The sequence below is a fragment of the Python bivittatus genome, unplaced genomic scaffold (assembly GCF_059951505.1).
Source record: "Python bivittatus isolate LINGU-HERP-01145 unplaced genomic scaffold, Pbiv_v1 ctg000500_np1212, whole genome shotgun sequence".
Taxonomy (NCBI): domain Eukaryota; kingdom Metazoa; phylum Chordata; class Lepidosauria; order Squamata; family Pythonidae; genus Python; species Python bivittatus.
The window spans coordinates 1608139-1626572 of record NW_028277079.1 but is presented as its reverse complement, the minus strand read 5'-3'; the positions used below and the strand labels follow the sequence as shown (position 1 = coordinate 1626572).

Sequence of the window (18434 nt, the reverse complement as noted above, 5' to 3'; positions counted from 1 at the left end):
GGCCTTCCAGGCATAGCCGCGGCCGGGCAGCTGCATCCCCCCCCCTTCCCGGCTTTTGAAAGGCTTTGAAAGGGGAGCAGGGTCCCGGGGCCTTCTCAGAGCGATGCTGCCCTCCGGCCGAGGGGGCGTGCAAGCCACTTCTCCTTCCGAGCCCCCTCCTCTGCAGCCTCTCTTCCCTCAGCCCCCAGGGAAGACATCTGGGGAGCAACCCTCCCGTGGAGGCTTCAGAGCGATGGAAAACGGGGTTGCAGAAAGCATCACCCACCAGTGGAGAAGGGGGCGCCGGCCCCTCCCGCCCCCTCCAACAATAAGAGACGCTCAGAAACGCCTCCGAGAGGAATTTGCGAGGAATTCACAAGCAAGCCGGGAGCGAGGCAGAAAAACAGAAACCCCTTTGTACAAGAAGGAAAGGTCTGAAAGGTGGCGGCCCTTCCCTGCCAGATTCTCGCCTCTGCTCTTTCCGTTTCGTGGCCCACAGACCCAGGCCGGCGTAGTGTGGCTTGGAACGTGTCTGGGCATGCTTTGTTGTGGCAGTGCTGGTGGTGGAATGGCACCTTTGTGTCTCCTGGTTTGCCTTCCTGATATCCCCAGGGCTGCCCCGCCAGCGGGGCTGGGAAGTGAACGTTTCCAGCATCCGGTTAAAGGGAGATCAAGGAGAACCAGCGGCAGGGATGTTTGTGCCAGCTGTCTGGATGGAGGGGAGGAGGGGCAGGTGGCATTCTTGGGGCGGGTAACGGAGGGGCTGGGAGAGCGATAAGGACCACGCGGGCATGCTGAGCGCCAGGAGAACCCGTGGGAAGAAAAGGGGGATGCCAGGGGGGTGGGAGGGAGGGAGGGTACCCTTGTGAAATGCCATGTCTGCCCCATTGATCCAATGGGATAGAAGGGCCAGGCATTACTGCCTTAACCCACGTTCTGCCTTGGCACAACCGACTAGACCACAAACTCGCCAAACGGGCTGTGTTGACGCCACCCCCAAAGAGGAACCGAGGGTACCCCTAACCGGGTTTAGCAGGCTGGGCCAACGCCTCTGCCCGGTCCTTAGTGCTGTGCCAACGCAGCCTAGGGGTGAGGCGCTCGGGGCGTCTCTGGTTCCCATCAGAGCTGGGGGGGTGCAGGTTTTGGGTGCCCTCAGGTTGCCACGTTGCAGCCCCAGGGAGGTATCTGGGGTCAGCTGTGGACTTCTAGCAATGAAAGACGCTGTTTTATTTCAAGGTATCTGCGCATGATTGGGAGCGGAAGTTCAACATCCTGGAAAACAACAGGTTTGGGGCATCATGGTTTCTGTAATCCAGGAATGTCTGTTTAGGCTGGCAGGCCACGATAAGGTCTGCCTCCCATTTGGCCATTTAACAGGACTTTCTAGACCAGTGTTTCTCAACCTTGGCCGCTTGAAGATGGGTGGACTTCAACTCCCAGAATTCCCCAGCCAGCATGGCTGGCTGGGGAATTCTGGGAGTTGAAGTCCACCCATCTTCAAGCGGCCAAGGTTGAGAAACATGGTTCTAGATGCAAAGCAGATGCCCCTCAGTGATGCTCCCCTTCCCCTTAGAAACACCAGAAACTGCATTATACCCACTCTCCTCCTTCAGTTTTTCCCACGCTGGCCGGCAGCCACTTCCCGGGGTCCCAGACAGCCCTTTCCCACAGCCCCCTTGTTGGTGCTGCTGGACTGAACTTTCTGCAGGCAAGCCAGAGATCTTGGTCCTAGAGAAGATTCTAGTCCTCATGCTTCTGAAGAAAGGCCTGGGGTCGTTTGGTGGTTGGGGCGCTGCCTGCCCCCAAAACAGGCCCTGGGTTCACTGCTCTGACCAGCAGCATCTTTCTTCCTTCTTTTTTTTATAACAACTTTATGAAACTTTAAAAACAGAAAGATAAAAACTAACAAGAACTAATAACTGAGAAACAGAAGAGAAGAAAGTGTAAAGAGAAAGAAGGAAAGCGGAAGTGCAGAAAAAGAAAGAAAGAAAAAGAGGAGCAGAAATACAAAAAAATAAAAAGAATGATTTCTGACTTCTTTCACAGCGGATATAAGTAAAACATACATCAAGCTCTTACTCTGAGCTTACAACTTAACATCCATTTTTTCTATGATCTATTCATTTTACTAATCATCAAATCCATACATCATAATTTCATTTTTTTTCAGTTTTCCACAAAGAATCCAAAAGGGGATTTTTTTCCTGCTTCCGCAAAGAGTCCCAAAGGGGTGACCGGTAGCATCGCTCATGCAGTCCACGCGCTGACTTTTCCCAGTCTTGCTGTGGATTAAAAGTGGGCTTGGGGGGTGCAAAGCAGACTTAGACCCCCGAATGTTGGCCACTGCACTGTTTTCCCTACCAGCTGGACCCCTGTATTTCCATACCAGGACCTGGAACCCAGAGAGCAGGGGGAACAGCGAGAGGCCGCCTGTCTCAGCCGGGAGAAACTTGGCTAGCAAGCCTTGTACGCCAGATGTGGGCCTCTTCCTTTAGCTAAGAGTTGGCTGGAAGCCCTTTTGGGAGAGGGTCTTCCCTTCAAATACAAATTGTAATAGCATTGCCCAGCACTGCAGGGCTGTTGTAAATAGGAATGTTTACCTCTCCTTGTTCCAATCCATTTTCATGAGTTTCAGGTCTTTCTTTAAAAAAAAAAAAAAACCTACATGAAACCTGTTTTTTCAAGCTCAGGTGGATCTTCAGCTCCACCAAATCTGTTAATCCTTGGAGGGGAGACCACCAGGAAATCTCCAAATGGGAGGTTAGTCTGGAGAGTGGGGAAAAAATGCTTGAAGAAGGCAGTGACTTCTATACGGTCACGAAGAAAACTACAGGAATGTGTAGGGGCGCCTGGGGTGGCTGGGAGCCGGTCTTGACTCAGGATAGTCTCCAACTTTACACCTATTTACGGATTTATGTTACAGCTGTTGAGCGTTGCCCATTTCACAGCGCAGTACTGGAAACTTGGCCGCGGGTGTTTTGCAATGGTGGTCAACGGTGACTAGAAAAAAATAGGTTGGGAACTCGGAGTTTGAGCATTCCCATAAGAGGCTGTTTGATCTGTGCTTGAAGACCTCCAGCGGGGGAGAGACTCCCCCCCAGCTGGTTCTCCAATTTTCTTGGCTTCAAGGTGTTTTTCCTGTGGGAGAAACTCCAGCCTCGTTGATCTGATCCTGCTCTCAGGGGTGGCCAAGGACGAGCGGCTCCGGCTAGGTCAGGAAAGAAGAGCTGAGGTCCAAGGACGGCCGAGGAGAGCGTGCAAGCCCCCAGAGGGCTGAGGGCTGACCCTCTTGTTTTTCCTAGCCCAGGAGAGGGGTCTTGGATCCTCCGGTGCCCCCCAACCCCTGCCCGCCAGACACCTTGACGGCCGGGTCCCACCATGAGGGCAGCGGTCTGGCTCACCCACTTCGCCCTGGGCCTCTGGGCACCCCTCGCCCTCCGCCAGGAGTTTGCCAACGGCCAGCACGACGGGGACCTCCAGGCCAGCAGATTCTCCGACGCGGAAGGCAAGCCGTCGCCCAGCCGGGTGAGGCGGAGGGGCCACGAGACTTTGCGCGGGTAAGCGAGGGCTTTGCTTCCTTGGGTCGCGAGGCGGCGGCGGCGGTGGGTTCTCCATCTCCGGAGGGTTTTCAGGAAAGGTTGGCCAGGGCGGTCGGGCTGGCATTCCTCGTCGGGTCCCTCCCGATTCCCCATTCGAGGACTCCTTGAAGGCCGTGAGGCTGGAAAGGTCGCCAGCACCGCCCTGCAGCTGGCTGAGGGTTGCTGTGGCAGTGGCTGCAGTGGGGCAGCCTTGATCGCCAGCCCTCGGGCCTCCTGGGGAGGGGGGAATTAGGAAAAAATCAAAAATCAAATGGAAGAGTTAACGCACCACGTCGTATTTGGCCCCTTCCAGTCGTGGAAATTCGGATTGCAAAGTTGCCTGCCCTCTCAAATGCAGGAAGTGTGAATTCCCTCGCCCACGCTCAGGGGCACTGTCAACTGCTTTGCCATGCACGGCGGGCAGCGAAAGGGCGGTTGGGGGGAAGACTAAGGAGGTTTTCCCTATAATTTGCTATCAAGCAAGTCTTGCAAATGGGCAGGCGGTCCAGACGAAGGTCAGCTGACCCTGTTTATAATTCATTCTGAGCTCTCACGGCCCCTCAGATGTGTAAGGAGGGGGAGAAATTGGTTCGGTGTCTGCAGCATGAATTCACAGTCCAGGTACTGCTTCATGGGCTAGAATGCAGGAATGCGCTGAAATTGACATTGCCTTCAGATGCCACGTTGGCAGAGGCGTTGCATGTAAAGTGGTGGTGGTGGTGGTGGTGATGATGATGATGGAGGAACAGGATCATGCAGTTGCAGCCACCATCTTGGCTGTTTTGACACACATTCCCAGATACCCTTTCTAGCATTTCTGCACAGCTGCGGCAAGAGGTTTGTTTCAGGTCAGGCTCCAGTCCTTGTAACTTTCTGAACACGTCCATGTGGGGCTTTTGGCAACAATACAGAGGAAACTGAGGCTGCCTTGTCTCTGTACAGGTAGTCCTTGACTTCCGACCACAATTGGGATTGGAACTTCCATTGCTAAGCGATCCTTTTAAGTGAGTCGTGCCCAATTTTACGACCTTTTTGTGCCATGGCTGTTAAGCAAGTCACCATGGTCGTTAAGCAAATCTGGCTTCCCCCATTGACTTTGCTTGTCAAAAGCCCCCTGGAAAGGTCACAAATGGCGATCACATGATCCCAGGACGCAGTAACCGTCATAAATACATGTTGGTTGCCAAGCGCCTGAATTTTGATCATGTGACTGCGGGGACACTGCAACGGTCATAAGTGTGAGGACCAGTTGTAAGTCACTTTTTTCAGCACTGTCATAACTTTGAATGTCCCTAAACAAATGGTCGTAAGTCGAGGACCATCTGTATTCCTTGTCAGTAAAGCCTGTATCTCTGGGTCAGTTCAGTTATTGGTATAAAGCAGATTTCTGTGCCTTGGTATAAGTCTTCCCTTTATTTTGAACCATGAGGACTGGAACCTTACTTTTGTTTTTAAGGGGTGATAACAGCTCAGCCACAAAACCCTTGCTCTGCTTTTCTGCTCTGCTCTGCAGAAAATCCAGCTATAAGTGTCCGACAGCCCCCCAGTAGGGCTGAGAACCCCCCTCTAGCCCCCCAGTTGAGGACCAGCCAGTTGAGCTTGGTCAGGTCATGGCTGGGATGGCATCCGTTGCCTCTTTGTGTGCACACCCAACGCAGAACGAAGGGACTGGCAAGTCCACCACCGACCAGCGTGGAAGGCTGCAGGGCAGGGGCCAAGCCAAAACACAGGGGCCGGTGTAGAAGGCTTGAACCCAAGGCTTGGGGGCAGCGGATGGCCACCCACGGAGGGTGAGCGGGGTCTCCCTGGCGCGTTCCCATCCCAGGCGAGCTGCAACATTCCCCCGCTGCGGAGCGGCTCCCTGCCTTGTAAACAAGGAGGACTCATTTTTCCATTAAGTTAATAAGGGCCATTCAAGTAGACCTCACTGCAAGGCGAGGAGCCCGTGAAGCAGTTCCCATGTGCGTGGGGCCTCTTCCAGGCCCGGGGCGGAGGGGGCCTGAACGCGCCTTCCAGCCCCCCTCTTTCTGCTCCCCACATCCGATCTCAGTGGGAAGTTCTGCCTCCTCTGCAGCGTTTGCAGCGGTGGCCGAGGGGGGCCGGAGGGCAGATGCCAGAGAGTGACATCATTCTCGGGCTGAGCTTTCAACAGACGCCTCGATTGCAAAGCAGCCTGCCGTGGCAGCCTTTAGAATAGCAAACCGTGTTTGGCTTGGATGGGTTCCCCCAACCCCGGCGGGTAAAGAGTGCTACTCCCTGAAAAAAAACACCTCGCCCACAGGCGTTGCCCCCAAACGGTCCCCACTTTGGCCCGGCACTAGCCTGGGCACCCTCATGGAGACTAAGCTCCACTGGCGCAAAGTGGGCTGTCTGCAGCGGATGGTCCGAACCATCCAGCTGGCAGCCCACGGGGCGATCCGGGGCCCGCCACCCTCCTTCGGCATCGACCGCACCACTGGAGCCGCCCCCTGGACTTCTCTGACCATCCTTTGCGGGCACTTCTGCTGCTAAGTAGACCTGCTCGGGGTGGCGCGGTCCTCGTCCATCTCTCGCGGGCAGGCCTGGCGAGCTTTGGCGATGGGCAGGTGCCAACTCCAACAAAAATTCCAGATGTGTTTGCTGCGTGCAGCTGCTTTTGTGGCAACACAAGGAGGAAATTCCAGCCGCCGTCCCCCCCAGCAGATAACTCTCTGTAAACATGGGTGGGGCAGAGCATGGATGAGTTTAGGCAGCAACAGCAGTATTTTACTTACTTACTTATTTATTAAATTTATATGCCACCCATCTCCCCCAGAGGGTCACTCTGGGCGGCTCACAATTAAAATAAAACCCCCAAACATTTAGAAATATAAATATCCCCATGAATTTAAATATCCACATGAATTTAGTTAAAAAGACCAACTGTATAAAAAGACCATATACATAAAAAGGCTAAAAACATTCGAGATGATGGGGGGGGGTAGAATCAATTACCCCACAAGTATTGATTTGATTTGATTTGATTTGATTTGATTTGATTTGATTTGATTTGATTTGATTTGATTTGATTTGACTTGACTTGACTTGACTTGACTTGATTTGATTTGATTCATCACGCTTACACGCCACGCGTTGTACCGTGGCTCTCTTGGCCGCTTGCAAAATCAAGACATTCGGTGCTCAAGACAAAAATCGAGACATTCGGTTGGCAAGAAATCGTATGAGACCATGAAAGCTGGACTATAAATCAGTTGAGGGGAGTAGTAATGGCCTTGTGCCATCAGGAGAGGCCGCCTGCTTTCAAATGCCCCTAAATTGCAATAAGGTTTGACGTCCACAAAGTGGCATCTCTTGGGCCACTCAGAAAGAAAGATGAAGAGCCCAGACCGTGCCACGTTTAGCTGGGAGTAGGTTGAATCTTCCCCTGAGTCAAGACTGACTTTAGAGCAGTGTTTTTCAACCTTGGCCGCTTGAAGATGGGTGGACTTCAACTCCCAGAATTCCCCAGCCAGCTGGCTGGGGAATTCTGGGAGTTGAAGTCCACCCATCTTCAAGCGACCAAGGTTGAAAAACACTGCTCTGAATAATTCCAGAGACACACCCATGTAGCTTTCTTGACAGCAGTACAAAATATTTTTGCCACTGATTTCTTCAAGAATGATTTTTTTTCCTCCTTCCAAGTCTAGTCTACAGCCTGGGGGCATCCTGGTGGTCTCCCATCCCAGGACTAAATTAAACTCACCCCAGCAAAGTTTCCAAGCCCGGACAGGATTAGCCAGTGCTCTGTGGACCCCTCTGTGTGGTCCCCTGAGGTTGCTCTGGAATCAAAGGAGACTTTACATTAAAGCTCCTCGTTAAGCTTGCAAAAGACATTAACTCCCTATTATAATTAACTGCATATCCAACTATAATTAATTATTAATACAACATGAATTATTCAATACATTGGTTTATTGCGTTTTAATTATATTATTATTTAATGAATTATTAGATATTATTATTTAATGAATCATTAAGCCATAGCTATAAGTATAATGACTTTCTTTTTTTCCCAGTCCGTGACACTTTTCCCTGTTTTCACCCACAAGCCACTTCTATTGCTGCGTTAATGTGTGATTAAAAAAATAAAACTATTTCTCAAAGATTCTTTAAAAAGGCCCATTTTGCAAAGCGTGAAATAGCTACCTCCCTCTTAGTTGACGGAGCGCAGGCTGCGTCGTTCTTGCATCGGGTGTTGCAAAGATGGCATGCTTTTTCTAAAAAACGTTCTTTGATTTAGCAAGCAAAATATCGGAACCGCCCCCCCGTAGAAATAAAAAAAGTTTAGAAGGGGGACAAACAAGGAGCTGAAACCAAAGCGAAAACTTTGCTACCTGCACACTGAAGCAGGAATATTAATTTTGCTAAAATGAAAAGGAGCGATGGTTCGGGAGCTGGACGTTGTTCCTTGACACTCTGCCCTCGCTCAGAGGCATCACCGTTGACTCTGGTTTGCGCATGGTTGAGCCCTGTATTTGCAGACCTGTTATCTTTCCTGCAATTTCCCCAGCTCCAGGTGGCTTTGCAAGGGTTTCCCACGCCTGCGAGCACACATGCTCAAGCAGTCCCGCAGCTGGGTCGGGGCAGCCTTTCCCAGAATTCCCCCCGCCAGCACAGCTGGATGCCCACGATCCAGTGCCCTCCAGCTGATTAGAATTGCGTTTTAGGGACCCAGCACAAGCTTAATCTGGTGCCTGATTTGGAGGCTTTCTAAACAGCCATACGTATGAAGTTGGGTTGAATTGCTGGGTTTCCACCGAGAGGATTTACAGTACTGAGGGTTCCCACCTGCCAGGAACTTAAGGGAGTGGGGCCCAACTTGCGTTTTCTTTGTAGCTGCCCCCATATTGTAGAACCCCTGTCCCCTGAAATATCAAGCACCCCAATTTCCTTCCCTTCAGGAAATTGCTCACAACGTGGCGCGTGGGCTGTCCTTTAGAGAGTTTCTTTTAAACTGAATGCTCCTGGTTTTATTCTATGCCTCCTTTTCTTTATGGCCTAGAATAGTGTTTCTCAACCTTGGTGACGTGAAGATGGGTGAACTTCAACTCCCAGAATTCCCCAGCCAGCAGGAATTCTGGGAGTTGAAGTCCACCCATCTTCACGTCGCCAAGGTTGAGAAACCCTGGCCTAGAGTAACAGGCAGGATAGAAAATCACATAAAAAATAAATTCACCCCCTCAGGGGCTGGGTTGGCATATAAAAAAAATCCAAGCCAAATTTACCCCCAAGTGAGCTTAGCATGCTGTGAAAATGCACCCTCCAGGCTTTAATTGACCTGGTTTCAAATCTGGGGATATCGCAGGCAGATTAATGAACGATTCCAGACGACCGGTCCAAAAAGCCGTCAGCCCCCCAGGCAGACCAGACCAGACCAGGCAATCCACTCTCACTGGAAGGCTAAAGCTCCTTCGACTGATACTGGCTTAATAACAGAATCTGGCAAGCCTGATTGTGCTGGACCTCCTTCCCCACCCCCTTATACTCCCGTGAATCGGGGGGTGTCTGTCTGAGCCGCTTCCGAATGTTATCTTCCTGTTCTGGACTTCAAAAGGCTTCACCCCCTTTGCCTGGGCAAAGCTCTGCATATCTCCTTCAAGGCCATCTCCCCGACTCTCTGCAAAAGCTGTGCAGCATCTTACGCGTTTTGGATTCAATCTTCGTGGAAAGTCCTTCAGAGCTCCTTCGCATTTCTTGCAGAATGCTTTGTAAACACTGCCCAAATTGACTAATTTTTAGCGATGGACTTTTTTTACGGGGGACGAGGGCATTACCTGAAAATAGGAGCGGGCTTCTTTCCGGCGAGAAAAGTTGTTAGGTCTTCAGCTAGCGCTGTTTGCTAAGCGTATCAGAGGGCCGCCGCCAGGATTTAACGGATTCAAGCGGTTCCAAGAAATTCCAGGCTTGTCCACCCACCCCATTTCTGGCCAAGCAACCGGTCCCGAGCTGCTTGGCCAAGCTGATGACCTCGGCTTGAGTGGGTTTTCCCAAGAAGCTGGGAAAAGCCTTTCGTTCCTCGAAGGCGCTCTTGCAGCCAGCCAGATCTGGAACGCCAGAGGCGGGGGGGGGGGGATGTGTTTTTGGAGGTCCTTTTAGGAAAGAGGCTGGATTGGCAAGACCAGATTCCAGAGGACTTGCCAGCAAGCAAGCCACATTGTTGGAGCAAGTCTTGGCTTGCTTGAGGTCAGCCAGCTGGGATCCTTCGTTTGAAACGGAGCGCTTCTGCGTGGCGTCGGTTTCTCTCCTCATCTTGGGCTGATGCCTCCAGCCTTCCAAGATCGGGTGGGCCTTGCCTTTGCCCACCAGTTCTCACGCAGAGATGAACTCTTGGCTCTCAAAAGGGTCTCAAGTAGGAAGACCGTTTGCCCCTCCCCATCCTGCCTTCTGCCCAAGATCTCCAGATCTTCTTCCTCTGTCTTCTTTACAGAACTTTGCCGCAGCGGGAGGAGGCCTGCCAGTTTCCTGTTAGGGCTTTTTATGTATTTTAATTCATTTCTTCTGCCAGCTTGTGCATCACTCCCAGCAGAGTGACTCTGAGCGGCTAGCAACAAGCCCATACGGAGGAAAGAAAATAAGAAAATTCAGTATATTCGAAAGGCAACAATGATATCCAACCCAACATGACCCATTTTGGAGGACAGTGTAATCCTCAGTCACTCCTAAAAACTATCCTAGGAAGCCACATCTTTACAGTTCTTCGATGATCTGGATCTCCGGGGGTCAGGCCAGCTCTTCTGTGGGAGGGGGGCATCCCCACGAAGGCTCAGCTGTGGGGCCCTTGCAGGTCACGTTCCCTCTGAGGACGTTGGTTCCTCCTGCTCTTGGCGGGCAGCCGTAACTGACCTGGAACAGGCGGCCTTGGAGATCCTGGCAGATGCATCTCTGGGTGGTTGAGGAAAACCCCCGTGCAGCTGCTGGAGCTGGCGACATTCTGTGCCAATGCAAGTCTTGCGTCGGGCAAGAGAGCGAAATCCCTTCCCTTAATTAACCCTCGCTCTCAGCTGAGGGCCTCGGGCAGAAAACCAGCTGCTTCTCCATCACCATCAACCATCACCATCATCATCGCCATCATCAAACAGGCTCGCCCTTGCCAAAACTCTGAGCCATTTCTCTCTGGCATCTCCCCTTTGAGGTTTTCTGGAGAGATTGAAAAAAAAGCGGGGGGCACACGTATTCCGAAGGTGCAGCTGGAGACCTTGAAGGAGACCTCGAGGGTCCAGCCTGAAAGCTCTCAGGGCCTGCATTTCATCTGGAGGCTGAAGTTGGAAGCGAGCAGGAGGAAAAGTGCGGGGGGGGGGGTGGGCAGGGAAGAAGCAGGGGCGGCTGCGGGGGGCGGGGAGGGCTGGGATCAACCCCCAACCCTCTTTATGTGCATTACGCATACGGCGCCCGTAAAAAGAGGCAGAGTTTTGATTGTATAATTGCAGCTTCCTTCTTGACTTCTTGCCCCTGTCCAGGAGGGAGGGAGGGCTCTGTCCCTTGGGCTGACTGGGAGGCTCTTAGGAGCCACCAAATTGTCGCGTGGCCCAGTGCCCACCACCCCAGCTGTGCCCAGCAATGACCTGGATGGCTGGGGAATCCTGGGAGTTGAAGTCCACCCATCTTAAAGTTCCCAAGATTGAGAAATGCTGGGTTGAGGGGTTGAGCTAGTACTAGGGGGATCCAGGTTCAAGTCCTCGGGCGTTTCTTCTCTCTGGGGCCAGCCTACCTCACAGGGTGGCTGTTGTGGGGAGGAGAGAGCGCCCTGTGCACCATCTCGAACGCTTGAAGGAAAGCCAAGGGATCAAGAAGGGAATCCATGACTTGTGGCAATCTTTTCTCGCTGACGAAGCCGGGTTGAATGAGGAGGGGGATCTGGCTTAAGATGAAGGCTTTCAAATTTATTTCTGAGGGTATCAAACCCTTTAAGCCCCTCCAAAACGAAAACTCGCCTTCTGCTTTTGGAAAGCTCGTTGCAATCCGGGTAGCCCTTGTGGCTTTTTAAAATAATGCTTCCACTCCACGTCTTTTTTTCAGTCCTGGAGCTGCTTCATTCGTGCATTCATGGATCCTAATGTGGTTTTGCGGCTGGCCACCTCAAGCGCTGTTTTTGCTGGTGGGGAAGGCGCGTCGGGGGGGTCAAAAGCGTGGCCCCTAAAAAGGGACAGGGCTTTGGCTGCATGGTCATGGCTGCCTGCCATCTTGACTTTTCTGACCCCTGGAAGGCAGACTGTAAATCTTTAAGGTGACTGTTCAGTAAATCAGGAAGCAAAAGGGAGCCTTCGGCAGGTTGGAGTCTCTTCTGAGCCTTCGGCGCAGGGCGTGGAAAAGGAGCAAAACCTTTCGCTTAATCCACCCGGTTGCATTTCAGGCCAAACGTCTGCGGATCCCGATACCATTCTTACTGCTGTCCCGGGTGGAAGACTCTCCCCGGCGGGAACCAGTGCATCGTCCGTGAGTATAAATGGGGCTTCGCCTCCTCTCCGGGAGAGCGTCTCCTGATGCGCTTCCCTCTGCATCAGAAAGGCAGTGAAATTTTCTAAAGATTGAAACAAAGATCTGCAGAAATATCGCCAGATCGGAGAGGGGGATAAGGACTATTTTGTACTTTCTTGAAACCTCTGAGGTTGTCCAGACATCGCTTGTAAATCATAAGGGATCCCAGCAGTTTAGCACTGGGGTGTTTGCAGAGGGGCTTTTCCACTTCCCCTGGAATGACCGTGCGGATGATCCCGTGGCCATTCCAGGAAGCGCCGGGGAAGAGGCCCCCGGGCAGCGCTCCGAGCGTTCTGGGGCATTGAAACGGGACATTGAAACAGGCAGCCTTGCCACCCCCTTTGCGACCGTCCCGGAGTGCTTTTCTGCGGAAGGACCGGTGCCAGAATCCGGCATGTGCTCCCAGGGGGAAGCTGGGGCAGGAGCATTTCCATCTCTTGGGCGAAAGGAAGCCCCTTTCCCGCAAGCTGGGACTCAGCTCCTTCTCCTGCCCGCCTCTCGCCAACAGCCATTTGCCGGAACTCCTGCGGCGACGGCTTCTGTTCGCGGCCAAATATGTGCACCTGCTCGGGCGGGCAGCTTTCTCCCAACTGTGGCTCCGGAGGAGGTGAGAAAAAAGAGGGTGTGCGTGTGTGTGTGTGTGATTGTGTCCGCAGATCTTCCATCTTCCTTCTTCGGGACACCTGCGCTGTCCTGCTCTCACCTGAATCTGAACGCTGACCTTCATCAATCCACAGCCTCCTATGATGAGGACGGCAAGTCGTTATCCCGGGGTCACTGGGTGGGTTAGATTTTCCCCTCCCCGGTCAAGAGATTCTTGACCCCAGCAGCCTCTGCTGACAAGAGGGGTCAAAAAAGTCAAGATGGTGGCTTTGCGACGGAAGCTGCATCCCTTTTCTAGGTGTGTTGCAGGTGGGATGCACAGCTGCCAATCGCGATCTCAGGGTTGGCCACCATCTTGACTTTTATGACCCCCCCATCCTGTGGGCGTCCCTCTATAATCTCACCACCTCCCTGGCCAACCTCTGTGTGCAGCTATGGGGAAGTAATAATAATAATCAGAATAATACTATAAATCTCCCAATATGGTGTCCTCTTTGCGTGTTTTCTTTCAGGATTTGCACTTCTGTACATGTTTTGTGTGTTCTGATTTCTTAAAGTAATTGCTAAGTGGCCCAAGAAAGTGAGCTACGTTCAGCTGGGTCAGACTAATTTACATTAAAATTTCAAGCCTATCTCAAGCATTGCTTGAACTTGTAGCTCATAAGTGTGTGTGTCTGTGTGTGTGTGTGTAATATTTGTGTATTGCAATACTTATGTAGTACTTAACATAGTACAGTACACCCACACACACACACACGTACACTTCAGTCCGTAATAAAATCATCTTTTTGGAGACTTTTAGCACGCTCAACATATCTGGTTCCAAAGTGTAACGTAGTGAGCAATGTGGGTGTGCAGGAACCCGGCACGCCTGTGCTCGTGCTGGTCCTTAAGAGGCCCATTATAAAACTGAAGCAGCCAAGCCCGTTAAGACAGAACAACTGCGGACTAATAGAATTTTTAATTCAACAGTTAAAGACTGATAGAATGTTTAATAATATACGAAAGGAGATAAGAATTCTTAATTCAAAAGATCAGGTTTTCCAAGAGCCTGAAAAACACTGCTGGTCTTAATATTGCAGATGGAGAAGAGTACAGGACATCAACAGGAGAGGGACAGGGCTCTCCTCCATGTTGACTTTTTTGACATCTCCCGCAGACCCCAACTGGCCATAGCCTGTGTGAGCACCTCTGAGCCCCAGCGGAGACTCCGGACAGTGGGCAGTTGGGGCGCGGGACAGCTCAGACGTGGGGCCGTGGGTCAGTGAGGAGCTGGAAGCCAGGCGCGAGCAACCAGAGAGGGGCCCAGATGATCTGGTTGCTCGAAGAAGCCCCTCTGCCCTCCGCGGAACCCGCTGGGCAAAACCTCCGTCATTCTGCCGACCGTCTGCTTCCACGCTTCCCAAACGTTCCGCTGCAGCGGTCCGAAGAAAAACACTTTTCCAAGCACGTTTAGAAAGGGAATTTTTTGAGATGGAAATGGCTGACTTTTAAATGCGTACGGGATCAGCATTTTAAATGCCCAACTGCATGAAGTTTTTTTTTTTTAAATCCCAGGTTAATCGGGAAGGGGGATGGAAACGGGGGTAGCAGGGGAGTGGGGGAGGAGGCATAGAGAAGCAGCCCCCTTGAGCCCCCCAACTTTTGGGGCGATGATCACAATGCTTTAAAACACAGCCTTGTCTGGGGCCCATCACGCCTGACGCACGGCCCCCACGGAGGTCGGTTGCCAAACGTTCGGGGAGGGTTGCGTGCTAAGCCCAGAGGAGGAGTGGGAAACAAGGTTTGGGCCTCCGCTGAACTGAACCGACCAAGACTTCTTTTTTCTCCTCGCCAGTCCTGGCTGTAGGGTGGCAGTGGGGCTGGGCAGTGGGGCAGCCTCCCGGCAGCCTCCCCCCCATCTCCCCAAACCCAGGGAGAGTTGGTCTCCTCGATGGGGCTTGGCTGCAGACGCCAGATGTTTGCAATCTGCCCAGCTATGTTAGGAATTCGAGCACGTGGGGGGGGTGGGCTGCATTCCAGCGGGTCCTCCGGCTTGGTGGGGGGATAAAAGGAGCCGGGACGGAAGCGGGAAGAACTCGGGGGCCGCTTCCGCCACAGGGCGCGCAGACCGAAGCCAGCTCCCTCCGGGGCCGATCCGGTTCAGGCACCCGTCCAGAGCATATTGGAAGCAGCAGGGAGACTGGGGCGCCACTCCCTCCCCGCACGAAAAGCAAGACCCTCGTCAAATTGATTTTCCATTCCTGTCCACCGACTTCCCCTGGGGGGGAGGAGCAATTAGGGGCAGTTGGGTTTAATAACATTCCTGGGGATGGGCTTCCTGCCTGTCGAAGACCCCCTGGCAGAGATCCCACCCGCCCCCAGGGCAGATCTGGGCCCTTCTGATGCAAAACTGGGCTTCCGTCCCTGGGCTGCGGTGCTTCTCTTGAAATAGTTTGGTTCTAGTCCTCATGGTTCTAAATAAATGGGATGGTGGAAGAGGAGCCGAGAGGAACCCTTTGCTCCACCCGACGCAGGACTCTTAGTGCTGACGGATGGCGCCAGCCCTGCCCGTCTAGGAAGGTGGGGTACATTGGCCTCTTCCTACTAATTTTTCCCTCTGGGACAATCCTGGGAGGTAGACTGGAGCATTGCCCGGGCCCAAAGTCTTCCAGTGAACATCCATGGCTGAGACGGCCTGAATGGGAGACGCCTACGGAGTTCAACCCCTAGAATGGCAGATGCGGCTCGCCAAGGGCTCTGGCCGAGAACCGCATGCATTGCAGGCCCCCGGCCGAGGGTCAGTCGGGCTGGGCCGCGGCTGAGGGCCACCACTTGCCACTAAGCAAGAGCCCTGCTGGGCCTGATCCTCCTCTTGCCCACTGCAGCCAGACCAAGGGGCTGCCGCAAAGAGGGGGCTATTAATGCCCCCAGCTGCACGCCCACCCTTGGCCAAAAAGCAGGTGGGGGGGGAAGAGGCTGAGGAAGAAGAGGAGAAAGGCACCAGGGTGACTTGGGCTCCTCTCAATAAAGCTGAGGAGGCCTGGCCCTCTTAGCATGTGGATGGGAGACCACGGAGGAATTTCAGGGCCAGAGGGGGGACCGAGAAGTTGTAAGAGACAAGCGCACTGCTCAGCAGGAGATTTGAGGGAGCTTGCTTGGCTCAGGGGCTGGCTGGGGCACATGGGTACTGAAGCAGATGGGGAACCTGGTTCAGGTGAAGGCCGGGGGGTCGCTCTGTGGCTGAGACACAAGGACTGGGCCACCTCCCCACCCACCCACCCATCTGCAGATGAAGGACCAGTGGTGGGGCTAAAATATTTGGTTCCCTTGGAGGAAGTTTGTGGGGTTCAAACTTTTATAGCCACGTTAGCCTCCATTTTTCCATACAGAACTGCCCCACTGAATTTTAGCATCTCAAGTGGGAGGGGGGAGTAGGCTTGGGGCCCATAAAACTGGACCGGGGGGGGGGGGGGGACTGCAGTAATGTTCCTCCAGCAAACCACACCTTCAATATTTGGGAACTGAAACTTTAGCAACCTTGAAGTCTGAAAAAGAAACAAAAGTTCTGTGGGGCAGAAGTGACCCACAGCCTGTAACTTGTCCAGCCCTGGCAGGAGATCTGCATTCTTGATTTTTCCCTTCCCTCCTTCCCTCCCTCCTTCCTTCCTTTCTTCCCTTTATCTCCCTCCATTCCTTCCTACCAGCTACCTACCTACCTACCTACCTACCTACTTCCTTCCTTCCTTCCTTCCTTCCTTCCTTCCTTCCTTCCTTCCTTCCTTCCTTCCTTCCTTCCTTCCTTCCTTCCTTCCTTCCTTCCTTCTCTCAGTCCTCCTCCTTGTCCTTCCACTGATTCTTGTCCTTCTTCCCCAGCCCAGTCCTGCAACATGAAGTGTTTGAACGGGGGCAGCTGCAACGAAGAAGCCTGCCTGTGCCAGAAGGGGTACACTGGGACCCACTGCGGCCAACGTGAGTGCCAAAACATGCCCAGCTGGTGATCATGGGCAGGCGGGCGTCCCTGGGCAGAAGCGGCGTGTTCTGGGGAGCTCAACAGCAGCTGGGATGAGAACGTCCTAGTTTGACGCTGATTTACTGGTTCGTTGGATCCGTACCTCACCTGGCTGCGCATCGCAAAATGCAACTGACAGCCGTGCGAGTTTTAAAAGGCGTTGGGCGCGCCTTCTGCTGTCACTTGGTTTTCAAGGCGGGCATCTCTGAGAAGCCACGATGCCATTATGCAGATTATGCACATCAGTGCCATCGTGTGACTGACGCACACAACGCTATTGGTGTTGTGTGTGCGATGATGCCTTGACACACACGAGGTCACTTGTCCCCCCGGCCCCTCCATCTGGGTCCTCAAGCGGCTTCCAATTCAGATCCAACTATAAGAAACCGGTCATGAACTAGGATTAACACACTCCCCGTTTGGCGCCCAAACCGCCTTGAAGGTTCGCGCAAAGAGAAGGGCCCAAGTACCAGTTGAATAACGAACAAATTAAATGCCCTCCTCTCCTGTTCTTCACGACAGATAAATATCGGTCTCACGTTCTTTACACCCTCTTCCTCTTCCCCCAAGATGCAGCGCTGCTCCGTCCCCTGCCCGTTTTATTTTCACAAAGCTTGGCATGGGTGTCCTGAATTCTGCTGCTCTCTCTTTCTCACCCAGCGGTCTGCGAAGGAGGGTGCCAGAACGGTGGCCGGTGCATCGGGCCCAACCGCTGTGCCTGCGTGTATGGCTTCACAGGACCCCAGTGCGAGAGAGGTAGGCGAGCAAACCGAGTTCAAAGGAACATCCTCTTGCCTCGCGCAGGAGCCAAAGCTGGTTAGAAACTGCCTTGGTCAAAGATCGTGAAACTGGCTTAGGATTTGGAAAGGGATCTCTGCCCAGATTCAGACGTTTGTGGCAATCGAAGGTCAGCAGGCTTCTCTGTCCTACATTTTTGCCCTCTGCTTGGTTTCATGAACTGGAACAATTTCTCTGCTTTCTTCACAGCCAGAATTTATTCTGGGTCTTAATCCCTCTTTTACAAAAAACAGCAGACGGTTGCCATGTGTCTGGATTTATTTTTATTTTTTTCTTTAAGATATTGATAGTCCGCCCATTATCCTGAGGATCTCACCCTAGGCTAGGGTTCGTACAAGCCAGGCCAAACAGTAAATCCAAGGGAAATAAACGAACAATCAGAAACACTCAGGAAGGTGGATTAGGAACAAAAGGTTGGGTTCAGGCTACGGTTGCAACAATGCCAGGATAAAAACCAATTTTTCACCTTGCCCTGGAAGATGGAGAAGGTTGGTGCCACCCTAGCCTCCATAACTGGGGTTCTATCCTCCAAAGACCCTCTCTTATATCCCCACAAAATCCACTTCTTTCAGCCTTAGGGAGTTGAGGAGGAGCTGGGGCATCTGCAGGGGAGGTCAAAAAGGGCAAGATGAGTCAAGAAAGAGATTAAGTGAGAAGGAGTTCAGCTCCAACTTTAAGATACGTGGACTTCAATTCCCAGAATTCCCCAGCCAGCGTGCTGGCTGGGGAATTCTGGGAGTTGAAGTCCATGTGTCTTAAAGTTGCCAAATTTGAGAAACACTGGGTTAAACATTGGTTCTGGTTGAAGCTGCAGAGAGGTCTGATATACAACAACGAGACCCCCATCTTGAGCTTTATATCCATAGACACTTCTGTTAAAAACATACACTTGGAGGCCTAAGATTTCTGATGTCATGTTGCAAACGCAGACTGACGTGCCCAAGGGTTCTGATTTGGCCAGTTAGCTCGGCTGGGGGTGGCCGAAGGACTCG

At 52.6% G+C, this 18434-nt stretch overlaps 1 protein-coding gene across 2 annotated transcripts in view; it reads left to right on the top strand.

The window, feature by feature from the left end:
• Nucleotides 1-3320: 3320 nt before the first annotated feature.
• FBN3 (fibrillin 3) overlaps nt 3321-18434 on the top strand; it is a 109005-nt gene continuing 93891 nt past the window's right edge. Inside the window, exons 1-5 of one of the 2 annotated variants that reach the window (XM_025173021.2) lie at nt 3321-3536; nt 11926-12008; nt 12559-12657; nt 16509-16604; nt 17305-17400. In XM_025173021.2, coding sequence (XP_025028789.2) covers nt 3358-3536; nt 11926-12008; nt 12559-12657; nt 16509-16604; nt 17305-17400 — 553 coding nt within the window. In that variant the 5' untranslated portion in view covers nt 3321-3357. Of the gene's footprint in view, nt 3537-11925; nt 12009-12558; nt 12658-16508; nt 16605-17304; nt 17401-18434 lie in introns of those variants that run through there. The other variant, XM_088147421.1, reaches the window with a different exon arrangement.